This window comes from Engystomops pustulosus, chromosome 6, assembly GCF_040894005.1.
Source record: "Engystomops pustulosus chromosome 6, aEngPut4.maternal, whole genome shotgun sequence".
Classification (NCBI taxonomy): domain Eukaryota; kingdom Metazoa; phylum Chordata; class Amphibia; order Anura; family Leptodactylidae; genus Engystomops; species Engystomops pustulosus.
The window spans coordinates 1,698,801-1,720,822 of NC_092416.1; the positions used below are offsets into that span (position 1 = coordinate 1,698,801).

The 22,022-nt window shown below is 47.9% G+C and overlaps 1 protein-coding gene across 1 annotated transcript in view; it reads left to right on the forward strand.

Moving 5' to 3' along the window:
• LOC140065249 (hemicentin-1-like) overlaps window positions 1-22,022 on the forward strand; it is a 366,504-nt gene that overhangs the window by 327,310 nt on the left and 17,172 nt on the right. The window contains exons 7-9 of the mRNA XM_072112848.1: window positions 491-820; window positions 1,483-1,590; window positions 5,055-5,079. Of these exons, the coding sequence (XP_071968949.1) occupies window positions 491-820; window positions 1,483-1,590; window positions 5,055-5,079 (463 nt within the window). The remainder of the gene's footprint in view (window positions 1-490; window positions 821-1,482; window positions 1,591-5,054; window positions 5,080-22,022) is intronic.

The following is a 22,022-nucleotide window of genomic DNA, read 5'->3' on the forward strand; positions in this document are numbered from 1 at the left end:
TGGAGATTGGGCCCTTATTTACTAAGAAGTGTCGTAATGAATTCCCCCAATGAGTCTGTGGTTGGATGTTCACCTTCCAGCTTTCTCCATCTCTAACGTTGCCTCCTCACGGCTGGGCTCACACAGATCTGGCAGTCACTGGGATTCCTTTAGGTTGTGAAGTAACTTGTGTAATGGTGGATCTATCTCCTCATCGTCCTCATCTTGTCCTCTTTAGAAGCTTTTCCTAATCCTCTCTGCCTTGGCAGCAGCTGCCTGACACTGGTTATTGGCCACTCTACCCGCTCATCGTATTCCATCTACTACTCAATGATTGCATCGTCCTCTCTCCAAGCCCCCCAAGCCTTGTGTATCACACCGTCCTCTTCTGTAATATATAGCATAACCTGTAATGAATATGGAGAGCACCGGGTCCAGCGCTGACCCCGGGGGAGTAGACGGTGACCTGTAGGGTGAAGTGTCCTCTAATCTCTTCTTCTTCCTCCACCAGAGGCTCCACAATTTCCCAACCAAATAAATGATACAAAGCATGAAGTAACAGTGGGCGAGTCAATCACCCTGACGGTGGATCTCCGAGCTGCCCCCTCGTCACAGGCCTCCCCCTCATCTCAGGTCCTTCCCGCTGAGTTCTCCTGGTTCCGTGGTCCGGATCATGTTCCTGTACAGAATAGCAGTCAGTACATTGTCATCTCCACTGACTACACATCCAGTCTCACCATCCAGAAGGCGTCCAAGGCGGAATCTGGATTATACGGATGTACTGCCAGGAATTTTATAGACAGAAAAACCCTCACCTTCAACGTGACAGTGATGGAGAAAGGTAAGTGCTGGTCCATACATCCGTTACGTCACATCTCACCTGGAAGCCATAGAAGTATAGCTAGACCCTGCACATTGTCCATCATGGTCCTGATCCTAGCATATTAGCTACATTAGAATAGGAAACTTTGCCGCCCCCAAAGGACTCTGCATTCTGCCGCCTGAAGCGAGGTTTTTATCTCACCTCATGGCAGATGTGGCCCTGGAGGACCCGGCAATCATTAATCCTCAGCGATCACTTGTGTAGGGATTACAGTTTCCATTTAAATCAAAGCAAAGATGCAATGGGCCACATTTATTATGGTGTTTGCGCCAGGTTTCTGTCTGACACAAATAATGTCACCTGGATCTGGGGGTTTATCACCTGTAACATCCGGATCGCTGTTATAAACCCCTCGTATATCTACTTCATCAGCGTGCTGTGGTGTAATCTATAGATACCACCGATATCCTATATGCAAAGACTAAGCACATAATCTAATATATAAAGCTGTGTGTATGTGTGTGGGGCAGGGCAGGGGGCGCCGAATTTCTGGAGGAATCCGTATTCTGGCACCTCAGATGAACCGTCCCGAGCCCCGACTGCACGTGTTCTGGTGAATATGGACCCTTGTGGTCCTGTTTGACCTCGTTCTCCTTCTGACTCTTCTCTTCTCCTTCCAGCTGTCTCCAGCAATGGACTGGATGGTGGAGCGATCGCTGGGATCGTGATCGGAGTCCTCGCCGGTGTGACCCTCGTAGGGATCATTGTGTACTTTGTATTGAAGAAAAGTAAGTACATGAGAGGTCACGGTGTCGCACCGGGGACATTATGGAGAATCTTCTGCTGTCAGGAGACTTCTCAGGGTTCTCGCTGGGATCATTACACTCAGAGGGTTAAATTCTGACATCATTGTCCTGGTGATAGATATGTGATGATGATTTCACTGATGAGCTCTCCCTGCACCCGGCACACACTATCTGAGCTCTCCCTGCACCCAGCACACACTATCTGAGCTCTCCCTGCCCCCTGCACACACTATCTGAGCTCTCCCTGCACCCGGCACACACTATCTGAGCTCTCCCTGCCCCCTGCACACACTATCTGAGCTCTCCCTGCACCCAGCACACACTATCTGAGCTCTCCCTGCCCCCTGCACACACTATCTGAGCTCTCCCTGCACCCGGCACACACTATCTGAGCTCTCCCTGCACCCGGCACACACTATCTGAGCTCTCCCTGCCCCCTGCACTCACTATCTGAGCTCTCCCTGCACCCTGCACTCACTATCTGAGCTCTCCTTGCCCCCTGCACTCACTATCTGAGCTCTCCCTGCACCCGGCACACACTATCTGAGCTCTCCCTGCCCCCTGCACTCACTATCTGAGCTCTCCCTGCATGCTGCACACACTATCTGAGCTCTCCCGGCACCCGGCACACACTATCTGAGCTCTCCCTGCCCCCTGCACACACTATCTGAGCTCTCCCTGCACCCGGCACACACTATCTGAGCTCTCCCTGCCCCCTGCACTCACTATCTGAGCTCTCCCTGCACGCTGCACACACTATCTGAGCTCTCCCGGCACCCGGCACACACTATCTGAGCTCTCCCTGCACCCAGCACACACTATCTGAGCTCTCCCTGCCCCCTGCACTCACTATCTGAGCTCTCCCTGCACGCTGCACACACTATCTGAGCTCTCCCTGCACCCTGCACACACTATCTGAGCTCTCCCTGCACCCTGCACACACTATCTGAGTTCTCCCTGCACCCAGCACACACTATCTGAGCTCTCCCTGCACGCTGCACACACTATCTGAGCTCTCCCTGCACCCGGCACACACTATCTGAGCTTTCCCTGCACCCTGCACTCACTCTCTGAGCTCTCCCTGCACCCTGTACCCTATAAAAGTTTGTAATATATAATACATATGTTATATACAGCAGCCAGTTAACACTTATCACTGTGATGGTGTAACATCTGCTCCATGTTCCCTTGTGTCTTCTCCTTTCCCTAACTCCTCCTTATCTTGCTTTGGCTCTGCCCTTATCTTTCTCTGGTTCCTCCCTGTTTATACTCAGCAGATAACACTGTGAGGGTCTGTAAAGATAAACCGTGGATCAGTAAAGAACTTACGACATTACTAAATGCAGTTGGTTCTAGGAATGGGGAATCCGAGGAAAATGGAATGAAGGTTTAGAAAATTAGGTTTAGTACAAAAGGAAGCTAGAAAATAAGATGAAAAAAATGTAATTAAGGATCTGTGGCCTGGAGAGAAAACATTTGTGGTTTTAAAAAGATGCAAAAGATGAGATGTCGTTGGGATGTCGTTGGGATGTCGTTGGGATGACGTTGGGATGACGTTGGGATGTCGTTGGGATGTCGTTGGGATGACGTTGGGATGACGTTGGGATGTCTTTGGGATGTCGTTGGGATGTCGTTGGGATGACGTTGGGATGTCTTTGGGATGTCGTTGGGATGTCGTTGGGATGACGTTGGGATGACGTTGGGATGACGTTGGGATGTCGTTGAGATGTCGTTGGAATGTCGTTGGGATGTCGTTGGGATGTCGTTGGGATGTCGTTGGGATGTCGTTGAGATGTCGTTGGGATGACGTTGGGATGTCGTTGGGATGTCGGGATGTCGTTGGGATGTCTTTGGGATGTCGTTGAGATGTCGTTGAGATGTCCTTGGGATGTCCTTGAAGACGTCATTGGATGGAATGACCATTTTTACCCTTTTAGTTCTGTTTTACTATATTTTTGTTTTGGATATTTTTGAGCCAAACGAGAGCTGGAAAGATTGAGCAAAGTTATAAGAAAGACCTGAGACTCAGACAAGGATCTAGTGGTGGTTGAGAAGAGAATTTTAGCCAAATGTAAATGTATTTTGGGGACTGCGAGGCATCGGTTATATCAGAAGATTTGTCTGACTTCAAAGTGATAGATTTATCCGGTGAAGGGCGTAAGGGAAGCTTTCGGGTCCTTTCTTCCATCTGCCTGTGATTTTTATACGATGTGTTTTGGGGCTGATGGGTGTTTTTTGTTTTTTAATATTTGGTGTTTATTATCATATTGATGTGTAAATTAGTTTTTTATTAGTTGAGGTTTTTTGTAAACTACAGCACAAGAATTTCCCTTTTTGGGATAAATAAAGTGACTGTAATCATCTTCCTCCTGCAAATCCTTCTGTCCCCACATGTCCTGTAGGTTCTTCTTCCTGTAGCCCCTCGTCCTTCCTCAAGCCTTTTCTCCTTTCCTTAGCCCCTCCTTGCGGTAGCTCCACCTCCTTCCTTAGCCCCTCTATGTTGTAACTCCACCTCCTTCCTTAGCCCCTCCTTGATGTAGCTCCACCTCCTTCCACTAGCTCCTCTTCTCTCTAGCTCCTTCTCCATCTTCCAGTTCCTCCTCGTTCCTTTAGCTCCTCCCTCTTCCTCTATTCTCTCCCTCTATCTCCTCCTTATAGCTCCTCCCTCTGGTCGTACCTTCCTCTAGCTCCTCCCTCTTATTATGGCTCTTCTTTCTAGCAAGTTGCTTGTTTTTTTTTTAATATTTCAGTATTTTGCTGATACAGCATATTTTTGTATCTCCTTCTCCTTCCTCTGGACCCTTACCCTCCTTCCAGCCCCTCCTACTTCTTCTAGCCCCACCTCTTGTCCTTTCCTCTTCCTCCTGGCATTTGTGGATAGAAGCGTGCTCAAGGCTGCATCTCCTCCTCCTATAGCTCCTCCTATATTTAGCTCCTTGTATTTATAGCTCCTCCTCTAGCTCCTCCCACATCTAGCCCCTCCTCTCCCTCTGGCTCCTCCCTCTTTGTCCAGGTGCTTGGGAATATTTCTGTATTTTGGTAATATAAAGCATTTCTGTATCTCCTCCTCCTTTAGCTCCTCCTATCTCTGGCTCCTCCCTCTTTCTCTTGGCGGGGTGGTGATGGCGGGTGCTTTGGATTGTTTCCGTATTTTGCTGATATAACGCATTTCTGTATCTCCTCTTCCTTTAGCTCCTCCTCCTTTAGCTCCTCCTATCTCTGGCTCCTCCCTCTTTCTCTTGGTGGGGTGGTGATGGCGGGTGCTTTGGGTTGTTTCCGTATTTTGCTGATATAACGCATTTCTGTATCTCCTCTTCCTTTAGCTCCTCCTCCTTTAGCTCCTCCTATCTCTGGCCCCTCCCTCTTTCTCTTGGTGGGGTGGTGATGGCGGGTGCTTTGGGTTATTTCCGTATTTTGCTGATATAACGCATTTCTGTATCCTGCAGAGAAACGGCGCAATGTGAACGGCAGGTAAGAGCCCGATGCACAAAGAGAGCGGTTTCTGTCCTGAGAGGAAACCGCGAGTCTCTTTGTGGCATAATCCGGACCTGAGTGACCGTAATCCGACTAATCCCCCGTAATCACCAATCCCAGAGCCCCCCAGCACGTAATTCATCAGATCACACTGTGATTCACTGTACACATGTAGCAGAGCTGAGTGTGTCACCTCTATGGGCGAGGACGTAGCAGAGCTGAGTGTGTAACCTCTATAGGCGAGGACATAGCAGAGCTGAGTGTGTAACCTCTATAGGCGAGGACGTAACAGAGCTGAGTGTGTAACCTCTATAGGCGAGGACCTAACAGAGCTGAGTGTGTAACCTCTATAGGCGAGGACCTAACAGAGCTGAGTGTGTAACCTCTATAGGCGAGGACATAGCAGAGCTGAGTATTTAACCTCTATAGGCGAGGACGTAACAGAGCTGAGTGTGTAACCTCTATAGGCGAGGACCTAACAGAGCTGAGTGTGTAACCTCTATAGGCGAGGACCTAACAGAGCTGAGTGTGTCACCTCTATAGGTGAGGACATAGCAGAGCTGAGTGTGTAACCTCTATAGGCGAGGACGTAGCAGAGCTGAGTGTGCCACCTCTATAGGCGAGGACATAGCAGAGCTGAGTGTGTAACCTCTATAGGCGAGGACGTAGCAGAGCTGAGTGTGTCACCTCTATAGGCGAGGACATAGCAGAGCTGAGTGTGTTGTGCGAGCAGTGCTACCCCCTTGTGTATGGTGGCAGCAGTGGGCATATAGCAGAGCTGAGTGTGTTCAGTGATCGGCGTCCGAGCTTCTTCATTACATACAGGGCAGCACTGGGCGGCAGGTGTAGTGTTCGGCATCTCCATTGTTTGGGCCATACATTAATCATACACCTGGTAGCTGCACCGCCCTCCTGCTCCCTGTTTACGTTACCATTTATGTAGTGTAATACCATCCGGCCACCTGTGATGTAGCAGAGCCGCCAGATCACTGCAACTTATGCAAATAACATATTATAGGCCACGCCCACCGGATACATCAGGAGGCTACGGTCTGACGAGTCACTATCCATGACGTTAGAGATCGCCCCACTGTCCATGACGTTGGAGATCGCCCCACTGTCCATGACGTTGGAGATCGCCCCACTGTCCATGACGTTGGAGATCGCCCCACTGTCCATGACGTTGGAGATCGCCCCACTGTCCATGATTTTGGAGATCGCCCCACTGTCCATGATGTTGGAGATCGCCCCACTGTCCATGACGTTGGAGATCGCCCCACTGTCCATGACGTTGGAGATCGCCCCACTGTCCATGACGTTGGAGATCGCCCCACTGTCCATGACGTTGGAGATCGCCCCACTGTCCATGACGTTGGAGATCGCCCCACTGTCCATGTCGTTGGAGATCGCCCCACTGTCCATGACGTTGGAGATCGCCCCACTGTCCATGATTTTGGAGATCGCCCCACTGTCCATGATGTTGGAGATCGCCCCACTGTCCATGACGTTGGAGATCGCCCCACTGTCCATGACGTTGGAGATCGCCCCACTGTCCATGACGTTGGAGATCGCCCCACTGTCCATGACGTTGGAGATCGCCCCACTGTCCATGACGTTGGAGATCGCCCCACTGTCCATGACGTTGGAGATCGCCCCACTGTCCATGACGTTGGAGATCGCCCCACTGTCCATGACGTTGGAGATCGCCCCACTGTCCATGACGTTGGAGATCGCCCCACTGTCCATGACGTTAGAGATCGCCCCACTGTCCATGACGTTGGAGATCGCCCACTGTCCATGACGTTGGAGATCGCCCCACTGTCCATGACGTTGGAGATCGCCCCACTGTCCATGACGTTGGAGATCGCCCCACGCACCCTAATTACCTTTAGGGTTACAGGAGTGGATTTCATGGAAGTGACGTGGGATTGTCTCCAATGTTTCGGCTCTGACTTTGGAGGCTCGTGTGGTCATGACGACATACAGATGTTTGCACGGACATTTCACAACATAAATTGCGCCAAGTGTATTGCATGTAATATTATGTGCGGTCACCTGCTGCGGAGGAGGTGGATCTAATGATGTTACATTCTGCACTGTGCCCGCATGTGTGCCCCATCATTGTCCCCGACTACCAAACACAGAAATTGTCCAACTGGAGGGAGGGAAATGACAGGAGGAGGCGACACGTGGTAGAGAATTAGTAGCTGTGGTCTCTCTGACTACATCAGTGGAGACAAAACCAGAGGAGTCATCAACAGATCCAAAAACTCCACTGGTCACCGACCGTATTTCCAAGTCAATTTGATGTTCAGATAATTTGTATTCAGGAGAAATAGCTGCAGATGTGGGAGGAGCCCCGGCAGATACAGAGCTCATGGTCTCTATATCCACCGGGGTCCCGGAGGCTCTTCCCACAGCCCGAGGGTTGGGGATGGGATGGGGCACACGGGGCCCCCATCGCTCTTCCTCGGAGCTGTAGGAAGAGGAGATCTTAGAAAATAAAATAATTCTGCGTAAGTGCAAACTGCAGAAGTGACATGAAGAGCTCCAGAGGCTCGTGTTCCCCGATCCTGAGCTGTAGACGTGTACAAGGAGTCCACGTCACTGGTAACATATCCCTGTCCAAGTGCCGGCCACTGGGGCGTCTCAGGATCTGTGGTATAAAAGATGACAAGGTTTCTACATATTGTAGTAGATAGCAGTCCACAAACCTGCAGAGATCTTCACACAGGCCGCCTGTGCCAGAGAGAATAGTGGCAGCACTCAGCCAGCCTGCTACATCTGTATGTAAGTACATAGTACTGGATATAGACCCCCCCATGTGTGATACATGTATGATGATATGAAGGATTGTGTGTAATCCATGCATGCAACTAACATGCAACATAATCCTACTACCCAACTACCACACACCTCTATTACATACTACTACTACACACCTCTATTACATACCACTGCTACACACCTCTATTACATACTACTACTACACACCTCTATTACATACCACTACTACACACCTCTAATACATACTACTGCTACACACCTCTATTACATACTACTGCTACACACCTCTATTACATACCACTGCTACACACCTCTATTACATACCACTGCTACACACCTCTATTACATACCACTGCTACACACCTCTATTAGATACCACTGCTACACACCTCTATTACATACCACTACTACACACCTCTATTACATACCACTGCTACACACCTCTATTACATACTACTGCTACACACCTCTATTACATACCACTGCTACACACCTCTATTACATACCACTACTACACACCTCTATTACATACTACTACTACACACCTCTATTATATACCACTGCTACACACCTCTATTACATACCACTGCTACACACCTCTATTACATACCACTGCTACACACCTCTATTACATACCACTGCTACACACCTCTATTACATACTACTGCTACACACCTCTATTACATACCACTGCTACACACCTCTATTACATACCACTACTACACACCTCTATTACATACTACTACTACACACCTCTATTATATACCACTGCTACACACCTCTATTACATACCACTGCTGCACACCTCTATTACATACCACTGCTACACACCTCTATTACATACTACTGCTACACACCTCTATTACATACCACTGCTACACATCTCTATTGCATACTACTGCTACACACCTCTATTACATACCACTGCTACACACCTCTATTACATACCACTGCTACACACCTCTATTACATACCACTGCTACACACCTCTTTTACATACTACTGCTACACACCTCTATTACATGCCACTGCTACACACCTCTATTACATACTACTACTACACACCTCTATTACATACTACTACTACACACCTCTATTACATACCACTGCTACACACCTCTATTACATACCACTACTACACACCTCTATTACATACTACTACTACACACCTCTATTACATACCACTGCTACACACCTCTATTACATACTACTGCTACACACCTCTATTACATACCACTGCTACACACCTCTATTACATACCACTGCTACACACCTCTATTACATACCACTGCAACACACCTCTATTACATACCACTGCTACACACCTCTATTACATACTACTGCTACACACCTCTATTACATACCACTGCTACACACCTCTATTACATACCACTGCTACACACCTCTATTACATACCACTGCAACACACCTCTATTACATACCACTGCTACACACCTCTATTACATACTACTGCTACACACCTCTATTACATACCACTACTACACACCTCTATTACATACCACTGCTACACACCTCTATTACATACCACTGCTACACACCTCTATTACATACTACTACAACACACCTCTATTACATACTTATACTACACACCTCTATTACATACCACTGCTACACACCTCTATTACATACCACTACTACAGACCTCTATTACATACCACTGCTACACACCTCTATTACATACTACTACTACACACCTCTATTACATACCACTGCTACACACCTCTTTTACATACTACTGCTACACACCTCTATTACATGCCACTGCTACACACCTCTATTACATACTACTACTACACACCTCTATTACATACTACTACTACACACCTCTATTACATACCACTGCTACACACCTCTATTACATACCACTGCTACACACTTCTATTACATACCACTGCTACACACCTCTATTACCTACTACTACTACACACCTCTATTACATACCACTGCTACACACCTCTATTACCTACTACTACTACACACCTCTATTACATACCACTGCTACACACTTCTATTACATACCACTGCTACACACCTCTATTACCTACTACTACTACACACCTCTATTACATACCACTACTACACACCTCTATTACATACCACTGCTACACACCTCTATTACATACCACTACTACACACCTCTATTACATACCACTGCTACACACCTCTATTACATACCACTGCTACACACCTCTATTACATACTACTACAACACACCTCTATTACATAGTACTGCTACACACCTCTATTACATACCACTGCTACACACCTCTATTACATACCACTGCTACATACCTCTATTACATACCACTGCTACACACCTCTATTACATACCACTACTACACACCTCTATTACATAGTACTGCTACACACCTCTATTACATACCACTGCTACATACTATGACTACTACATACCAACTAATACTACATACTACTATTGCATAACACTGCTAACACATACCACTGCTACATACTGTAACTACTACATACTACTACTGCATAATACTGCTATTACACACCACTGCTACATAGTATTTATATACTATATATATATACTATTCTATACTATAGGGGCTGTATATAACGTAACACACGGGGGGCTGTATATAACGTAACACACGGGGGCTGTATATAACGTAACACACGGGGGGCTGTATATAACGTAACACACGGGGGCTGTATATAACGTAACACACAGGGGGCTGTATATAACGTAACACACGGGGGGCTGTATATAACGTAACACACGGGGGCTGTATATAACGTAACACACGGGGGGCTGTATATAACGTAACACACGGGGGCTGTATATAACGTAACACACAGGGGGCTGTATATAACGTAACACACGGGGGCTGTATATAACGTAACACACGGGGGGCTGTATATAACGTAGCACACGAGGGGCTGTATATAACGTAACACACGAGGGGCTGTATATAACGTAACACACGAGGGGCTGTATATAACGTAACACACGGGGGGCTGTATATAACGTAACACACGGGGGGCTGTATATAACGTAACACACGGGGGGCTGTATATAACGCAACACACGGGGGCTGTATATAACGTAACACACGGGGGGCTGTATATAACGTAACACACGGGGGCTGTATATAACGTAACACACAGGGGGCTGTATATAACGTAACACACGGGGGCTGTATATAACGTAACACACGAGGGGCTGTATATAACGTAGCACACGAGGGGCTGTATATAACGTAACACACGAGGGGCTGTATATAACGTAACACACGAGGGGCTGTATATAACGTAACACACGGGGCGCTGTATATAACGTAACACACGGGGGGCTGTATATAACGTAACACACGGGGGGCTGTATATAACGTAACACACGGGGGGGCTGTATATAACGTAACACACGGGGGGGGCTGTATATAACGTAACACACGGGGGGGGCTGTATATAACGTAACTCACTACTGGCAATACTTCAAAACTACTACACAATACCTACATCCTACTACATACTAATGATACACACCACTATTACATACTATTGCTAGTACTATACACCACTACTACATACTAATAATATACATTACTACATACTGCTGCCAATACCACACACTACTACATACTAATACTACACACTACTACATACTACTGCCAGTACTACACACCACTACTACATACTACTGCCAGTACTACACACCCCCACTACATGCTCATGCTACACACTACTACATACTACTGCCAGTACTACACACCACCACTACATACTTATACTACACACTACTACATACTACTGCCATTACTACACACCACAACTACATACTACTGCCAGTACTACACACCACTACTACATTCTACTGCCATTACTACACACCACAACTACATACTACTGCCAGTACTACACACCACTACTACATACTTATACTACACACTACTACATACTACTGCCAGTACTACACACCACCACTACATACTTATACTACACACTACTACATACTACTGCCATTACTACACACCACAACTACATACTACTGCCAGTACTACACACCACTACTACATTCTACTGCCATTACTACACACCACAACTACATACTACTGCCAGTACTACACACCACTACTACATACTACTGCCAGTACTACACACCACTACTACATACTACTGCCAGTACTACACACCACTACTACATACTTATACTACACACTACTACATACTAATATTACACACCACTAATACATACTTATTAGAGATGAGCGAGCACTAAAATGCTCGGGTACTCGTTATTCGAGACGAACTTTTCCCGATGCTCGAGTGCTCGTCTCGAATAACGAGCCCCATTGAAGTCAATGGGAGACTCGAGCATTTTTCAAGGGGACCAAGGCTCTGCACAGGGAAGCTTGGCCAAACACCTGGAAACCTCAGAAAAGGATGGAAACACCACGGAAATGGACAGGAAACAGCAGGGGCAGCATGCATGGATGCCTCTGAGGCTGCTTAAACGCACCATTATGCCAAAACTATGGGCAACAGCATGGCCATGACAGAGTGACAGAATGAGGCTAGATAGCATCTAAAACATCCAATAATTGACCCTGACACTATAGGGGACGGCATGCAGAGGCAGCGGCAGCAGCGGAAGGCTAGAGAGTGGCATGGCGACATACCCTAAATGGACTCAGGCTTCAAACCAATGGGTGGCAGAGAGGAACCAAAGGAGGTGAGCAAGAAGCGCTCAAATAATATCGGTACATGATAAAAGTTTGCCAGTATATTTTGAGGATTACACAGCAGGGTGGCGACAAAGTTAACATGGAAGCCATGAAAACAATCCAAAATTCTGCCTGACACAGCTCGTTTGATAAGGGGACGATGTATGGAGGCAGTGAACTAGTAGTAGATTAAAGGTGCTGCAGTTAAAACTATGTTAGTTGGATCTTGGGATGGAGCTGGCGCTCCGCTGCCAGGCGAGCTTTCGCCAATCCAAGCCCCTGTCTCTAGGCTACTCCCCAAACAGCACTTCTAAGAACCTTTTGTATAAGATCAAGTGTAGTAGCGTTCTTATAAGTTTAGGATATGGCGGGTGAGGGGAATGTAAACATCTGTGCAAGAAGCGCTGAAATAATATCGGTACATGATAAAAGTTTGCCAGTATATTTTGTGGATAACACAGCAGGGTGGCGACAAAGTTAACAAGTTTGATGTGGAATCCATGAAAACAACCCAAATTTCGGCCTGACAAACCTCGTTTGATAAGGAGACCATGTATGGAGGCAGCTATATGGACGACTTTTGGAGGTAGCAATGGAGACAACGTGTGGAGGCTGCTATGGAGACAATTTAATTTGGATAGTGCCTGTATGTGGCAGTCCAAAAAAGTTTTCAAACCAGAGGAGCAGGTAGGTGGCCCTCCAGAAAAATGAAATAGATTGAGTGCCTGTATGTGGCAGTCCAAAAAAGTTTTCAAACCAGAGGAGCAGGTAGGTGGCCCTCCAGAAAAATGAAATAGATTGAGTGCCTGTATGTGGCAGTCCAAAAAAGTTTTCAAACCAGAGGAGCAGGTAGGTGGCCCTCCAGAAAAATTGAATAGATTGAGTGCCTGTATGTGGCAGTCCAAAAAACTTTTCAAACCAGAGGAGCAGGTAGGTGGCCCTCCAGAAAAATGGAATAGATTGAGTGCCTGTATGTGGCAGTCCAAAAAAGTTTTCAAACCAGAGGAGCAGGTAGGTGGCCCTCCAGAAAAATTGAATAGATTGAGTGCCTGTATGTGGCACTCCCAAAAATTGTTTAAAACAGAGGACCGGGTCGGTGGCCCTCCAGAAAAATTAAATGCATAAAGTACTATAGCTAGAGCCAGTGGGCCCTGTCAAAAAATAGCCAGTTTCCTCTGCTTTAGTGTACAAAGAGGAGGAGAAGGCGGAAAATGAGGAGGAGGAGGAGTGGATAAATTATTCAGGTTGAGCTTCCTTCACCTGGTGGAGATTGGAAATTAGGAGAAATCCAGGCTTTATTCATCTTGATAAGTGTCAGCCTGTCAGCGCTGTCAGTCGACAGGCGTGTACGCTTATCGGTGATGATGCCACCAGCTGCACTGAAAACCCGCTCGGACAAGACGCTAGCGGCAGGGCAGGCAAGAACCTCCAAGGCGTACAGCGCCAGTTCGTGCCACATGTCCAGCTTTGAAACCCAGTAGTTGTAGGGAGCTGTGTGATCATTTAGGACGATGGTATGGTCAGCTACGTACTCCCTCACCATCTTTCTGTAAAGATCAGCCCTACTCTGCCGAGACTGGGGACAGGTGACAGTGTCTTGCTGGGGTGACATAAAGCTGGCAAAAGCCTTGTAAAGCGTACCCTTGCCAGTGCTGGACAAGCTGCCTGCTCGCCTACTCTCCCTCGCTACTTGTCCCGCAGAACTACGCACTCTGCCGCTAGCGCTGTCAGAAGGGAAATACTGTTTCAGCTTGTGCACCAGGGCCTGCTGGTATTCATGCATTCTCACACTCCTTTCCTCTCCAGGGATGAGAGTGGAAAGATTTTGCTTGTACCGTGGGTCCAGGAGAGTGAATACCCAGTAATCGGTGCTGGAATAAATCCTTTGAACGCGAGGGTCACGGGATAGGCAGCCTAGCATGAAATCTGCCATATGCGCCAGAGTCCCAACGCGTAAGAATTCACTCCCCTCACTGGCCTGACTGTCCATTTCCTCCTCCTCCAACTCCTCCAACTCCTCTTCTTCTGCCCATACACGCTGAACACTGGAGGACTCAACAATGGTCCCCTCTTGTGTCTCGCCAACATTCTCCTCCTCTTCCTCATCCTCCTCCACCTCCACCTCCTCCGATATGCGCTGAGAAACAGACCTGAGGGTGCTTTGGCTATCAACAAGGGAATCTTCTTCCCCCGTCTCTTGTGAGGAGCGCAAAGCTTCCGACTTCATGCTGACCAGAGAGTTTTTCAACAGGCCAAGCAGCGGGATGGTGAGGCTGATGATGGCGGCATCGCCACTGACCATCTGTGTTGACTCCTCAAAGTTACTCAGCACCTGACAGATATCAGACATCCACGTCCACTCCTCATTGTAGACTTGAGGAAGCTGACTGACCTGACTACCAGTTCTGGTGGAAGTTGACATCTGGCAGTCTACAATCGCTCGGCGCTGCTGGTAAACTCTGGATAACATGGTCAGTGTTGAATTCCACCTCGTGGGCACGTCGCACAACAGTCGGTGAGCGGGCAGTTGGAGGCGGCGCTGCGCTGCCCTGAGAGTGGCAGCATCTGTGCTGGACTTCCTGAAATGCGCACAGATGCGGCGCACCTTCGTGAGCAAATCAGACAGATTGGGGTATGTCTTGAGGAAACGCTGAACTATCAGATTTAACACATGGGCCAGGCATGGCACATGTGTCAGTCTGCCGAGTTGCAGAGCCGCCACCAGGTTACGGCCGTTGTCACACACAACCATGCCTGGCTTCAGGTTCAGCGGTGCCAGCCACAGATCAGTCTGCGCCGTGATGCCCTGTAATAGCTCTTGGGCAGTATGCCTTTTATCGCCTAGGCTCAGCAGTTTGAGTACCGCCTGCTGTCGCTTAGCGACGGCACTGCTGCTGTGCCTAGAGCTACCGACTGATGGCGCCATGCCCACGGATGGTAGTTCGGAGGAGGAGGTGGAGGAGGGGTGGGAGGAGGAGGAGGCATAGTAGGCCTGAAACACCTGGACCGAGGTAGGCCCCGCAATCCTCGGCGTCGGCAGTATATGACCAGCCGCAGGGTCAGACTCGGTCCCAGCCTCCACCAAGTTAACCCAATGTGCCGTCAGCGATATATAGTGGCCCTGCCCGGCAGCACTCGTCCACGTGTCCGTGGTCAGGTGGACCTTGTCAGAAACGGCGTTGGTCAGGGCACGGATGATGTTGTCTGACACGTGCTGGTGCAGTGCTGGGACGGCACATCGGGAAAAGTAGTGGCAGCTGGGGACCGAATACCGAGGGGCGGCCGCCGCCATGAGGTTGCGAAAGGCCTCGGTCTCTACTAGCCTATAGGGCAGCATCTCCAAGCTAAGCAATCTGGAGATGTGGACATTAAGGGCTTGGGCGTGCGGGTGGGTTGCACTATATTTGCGTTTCCGCTCCAGCGTCTGGGGTATGGAGAGCTGAACGCTGGTGGATGCTGTGGAGGATCGTGGAGGCGACGATGGGGTTTTTGTGCCAGGGTCCTGGGCAGGGGGCTGACTATCAGCTGAAACAGGGGAAGGAGCAGTGGTGTGCACGGCCGGAGGTGAACGGGCTTGATGCCACTGAGTGGGGTGTTTAGCATTCATATGCCTGCGCATACTGGTGGTAGTTAAGCTAGTAGTGGTGGAACCCCTGCTGATCCTGGTTTGGCAAAGGTTGCACACCACAGTCCGTCGGTCATCCGGTGTTTCCTTAAAGAACCTCCACACTTCTGAAAATCTAGCCCTCGCCGCGGGAGCCCTCGCCACGGGAGCTTCACTACGTGACACATTTGGCGCTGATGCACCTGCTCTGGCCCTGCCTCTCCGTCTGGCCCCACCACTGCCTCTTCCAACCTGTTCTGGTCGAGGACTCTCCTCCGTCTCAGAAGCACTGTGTTCACCCGGCCTATCAACCCAGCTTGGGTCTGTCACCTCATCATCCTCCGATCCCTCAGTCTGCTCCCCCCTCGGACTTCCTGCCCTGACAACAACTTCACCACTGTCTGACAACCGTGTCTCCTCATCGTCGGACACCTCTTTACACACTTCTTCCACTACGTCAAGAAGGTCATCATCACCCACAGACTGCGACTGGTGGAAAACCTGGGCATCGGAAAATTGCTCAGCAGCAGCCGGACAAGTGGTTTGTGACTGTGGGAAGGGTCCAGAAAACAGTTCCTCAGAGTATGCCGGTTCAAATGCCAAATTTTGCTGGGAGGGGGCAGACTGGGGGGGAGGAGGCTGAGGTGCAGGAGCTGGAGGAGTGCCGATTTCGGTGACATGGGTGGACTGCGTGGAAGACTGACTGGTGGACAAATTGCTCGAAGCATTGTCAGCTATCCACGACATCACCTGTTCGCACTGTTCTGGCCTCAACAGTGCTCTACCACGAGTCCCAGTAACTTCAGACATGAACCTAGGGAGTGTAGCTCTGCGGCGTTCCCCTGCTCCCTCATCAGCAGGTGGTGTCTCACCCCGCCCAGGACCACGGCCTCTGACCCCTGCAGTAGTTGGACGCCCACGTCCCCGCCCTCGTCCTCTACCCCTAGCCCTCGGGTTAAACATTTTGAAAATGAAAGTTATAACTTTAATTGTTTTTTAAGTTTTTTTTGTGTTTTTTTGTGTTTTTTAGTTTTTAAAACCAAACGATGCTATCCTATTGCTATGGCTATTTTCTAGCCAAGTATTACAGCACACTACTATGCCAGATGAGATGACACTGAGTTATGAAAAAAATAAACGTAAAATAAAAAAGGAAATGGCAGACTGTGCCTAATTGAAATACAACCCCGGGCCCTAATAAATTTTCCCACTTCGGTCTTTGCGATGGATATGTGCGTCACTAAGCGCAAAACACAGCGGTCGCAAGTCTCACTACAAATTGCTCCCAATTTGCTAGTAGATGCACTGCAACAACTACAGCCACCAGCAGATCAACCAGAAATCAAATATATGTAACGCTACTGTAGGCGTAAGTAAGCCTTTTGGATTCTCCTATGGCTATTTTCTAGCCAAGTATTACAGCACACTACTATGCCAGATGAGATGACGCTGAGTTATGAAAAAAATAAACGTAAAATAAAAATAAACTGGCAGACTGTGCCTAATTCTACTCAAACCCCTAATAAATTTTCCCACTTTGGTGTTTGAGGTGGATATGTGTGTCACTAAGAGCTAAACACAGCGGTAGCAAGTCTCACTACAAATTCCTCACAATATGGTACTAGCTGCACTACTAGTGCCAGCAAGCCCAGCCACAAGCAAATAAAAAAAAAAATGTATAACGTTATTGTAGCCCTAAGAAGGGCTGTTGGGTTCTTGTAGAATCACTCCTGCCTAACACTATTCTAATAGAACAGCCTAACGCTTTCCCTGACCAGCAGCAGCTCTCTCCCTAGCGGCATCCAGACACAGAATGATCCGAGCAGCGCGGGCAGGGGCTAGTCTATCCCAGGGTCACCTGATCAGGCCAGCCAACCACTGCTATCCACGTGTAAGGGTACCACGTCATGCTGGGTGGAGTGCAGAGTCTCCTGGCTTGTGATTGGCTCTGTTTCTGGCCGCCAAAAAGCAAAACGGCGGGAGCTGCCATTTTCTCGAGCGGGCGAAGTATTCGTCCGAGCAACGAGCAGTTACGAGTACGCTAATGCTCCAACCAGCATCAAGCTCGGACGAGTATGTTCGCTCATCTCTAATACTTATACTATACAAAATTACAACTTACTACTGCTATGGCAAACGAACCATTATTGCATCCTACAGCTGCTCACTACGTACCAATCTACATACTAGCTCCACTACTATTTATACTACATACCACTGTTAAAACCATTAGTGCATATTACTCCACACAACTTCTACATCCTAATACGACTACTGCTAGAGTTACTACTATTGAACGCTGCTACTACATACCTCTGCTACATACTCCTACAGCTACACATCACTACTACATACTCCTACAGCTACACACCACTGCTACATACTCCTACAGCTACACATCACTACTACATAATCCTACAGCTAGCCACCACTGCTACATACCTCAGCTACATACAGCTACACACCACTACTACATACTCCTACAGCTACACACCACTGCTACATACCTCTGCTACATACAGCTACACATCACCACTACACACCTCTGCTACATACAGCTACACACCACTACTACATACTCCTACAGCTACACACCACTGCTACATACCTTGGCTACATACAGCTACACATCACTACTACATACTCCTACAGCTACACATCACTACTACATACTCCTACAGCTACACACCACTGCTACATACAGCTACACATCACTACTACATACTCCTACAGCTACACATCACTACTACATACTCCTACAGCTACACATCACTACTACATACTCCTACAGCTGCACACCACTGCTACATACCTCGGCTACATACAGCTACACACCACTTCTACATACTCCTACAGCTACACATCACTACTACATAATCCTACAGCTGCACACCACTGCTACATACCTTGGCTACATACAGCTACACACCACTACTACATACTCCTACAGCTACACATCACTACTACATACTCCTACAGCTACACACCACTGCTACATACCTCAGCTACATACAGCTACACACCACTACTACATACTCCTACAGATACACACCACTGCTACATACCTCTGCTACATACAGCTACACATCACCACTACACACCTCTGCTACATACAGCTACACACCTCTGCTACATACTCCTACAGCTACACAACACTACTACAAACCTCTGCTACATACAGCTACACAACACACTTCTACAAACCTCTGCTACATACAGCTACACATCACCACTACACACCTCTGCTACATACAGCTACACACCAGTACTACATACTCCTACAGCTACACAACACTACTACAAACCTCTGCTACATACAGCTACACAACACACTTCTACAAACCTCTGCTACATACAGCTACACATCACCACTACACACCTCTGCTACATACAGCTACACAACACAACTACATACTCCTACAGCTACACAACACTACTACAAACATCTGCTACATACAGTCACACAACACTACTACAAACCTCTGCTACATACAGCTACACATCACCACTACACACCTCTGCTACATACAGCTACACACCACTACTACATACTCCTACAGCTACACACCACTACTACACACCTCTGCTACATACAGCTACACACCTCTGCTACATACAGCTACACAACACTGCTACATACCTCTGCTACATACAGCTACACACCAGTACTACATACCTCTGCTACATACTGCTACACATCACCACTACACACCTCTGCTACAAACAGCTACACACCTCTGCTACACACCTCTGCTACATACAGCTACAAACCAGTACTACACACCTCTGCTACATACAGCTACACACCAGTACTACATACCTCTGCTACATACAGCTACACACCTCTGCTACATACAGCTACACATCACCACTACACACCTCTGCTACATACAGCTACACACCACTACTACATACTCCTACAGCTACACACCACTGCTACATACCTTGGCTACATACAGCTACACATCACTACTACATACTCCTACAGCTACACATCACTACTACATACTCCTACAGCTACACACCACTGCTACATACAGCTACACATCACTACTACATACTCCTACAGCTACACATCACTACTACATACTCCTACAGCTGCACACCACTGCTACATACCTCGGCTACATACAGCTACACACCACTACTACATACTCCTACAGCTACACATCACTACTACATAATCCTACAGCTGCACACCACTGCTACATACCTTGGCTACATACAGCTACACACCACTACTACATACTCCTACAGCTACACATCACTACTACATACTCCTACAGCTACACACCACTGCTACATACCTCAGCTACATACAGCTACACACCACTACTACATACTCCTACAGATACACACCACTGCTACATACCTCTGCTACATACAGCTACACATCACCACTACACACCTCTGCTACATACAGCTACACACCTCTGCTACATACTCCTACAGCTACACAACACTACTACAAACCTCTGCTACATACAGCTACACAACACACTTCTACAAACCTCTGCTACATACAGCTACACATCACCACTACACACCTCTGCTACATACAGCTACACACCAGTACTACATACTCCTACAGCTACACAACACTACTACAAACCTCTGCTACATACAGCTACACAACACACTTCTACAAACCTCTGCTACATACAGCTACACATCACCACTACACACCTCTGCTACATACAGCTACACACCACAACTACATACTCCTACAGCTACACAACACTACTACAAACATCTGCTACATACAGTCACACAACACTACTACAAACCTCTGCTACATACAGCTACACATCACCACTACACACCTCTGCTACATACAGCTACACACCACTACTACATACTCCTACAGCTACACACCACTACTACACACCTCTGCTACATACAGCTACACACCTCTGCTACATACAGCTACACAACACTGCTACATACCTCTGCTACATACAGCTACACACCAGTACTACATACCTCTGCTACATACTGCTACACATCACCACTACACACCTCTGCTACATACAGCTACACACCTCTGCTACACACCTCTGCTACATACAGCTACACACCAGTACTACACACCTCTGCTACATACAGCTACACACCAGTACTACATACCTCTGCTACATACAGCTACACACCTCTGCTACATACAGCTACACATCACCACTACACACCTCTGCTACATACAGCTACACACCTCTGCTACATACTCCTAGAGCTACACACCACTACTAAATACCTCTGCTACATACAGCTACACACCACTACTACACACCTCTGCTACATAGAGCTACACACCACTACTACATACTCATAGAGCTACACACAACTACTACATACCTCTGCTACATACAGCTACACACCACTACTACACACCTCTGCTACATACAGCTACACACCACTACTACATACTCCTAGAGCTACACACCACTACTACATACCTCTGCTACATACAGCTACACACCTCTACTACACACCTCTCCTACATACAGCTACACACCACTGCTACATACCTCTGCTACATACTGCTACACACCACTGCTACATACTCCTAGAGCTACACACCACTACTACACACCTCTGCTACATACAGCTACACATCACCTCTACACACCTCTGCTACATACAGCTACACATCACCACTACACACCTCTGCTACATACAGCTACACATCACCACTACACACCTCTGCTACATACAGCTACACACCTCTGCTACATACAGCTACACATCACCACTACACACCTCTGCTACATACAGCTACACATCACCTCTACACACCTCTGCTACATACAGCTACACACCTCTGCTACATACAGCTACACACC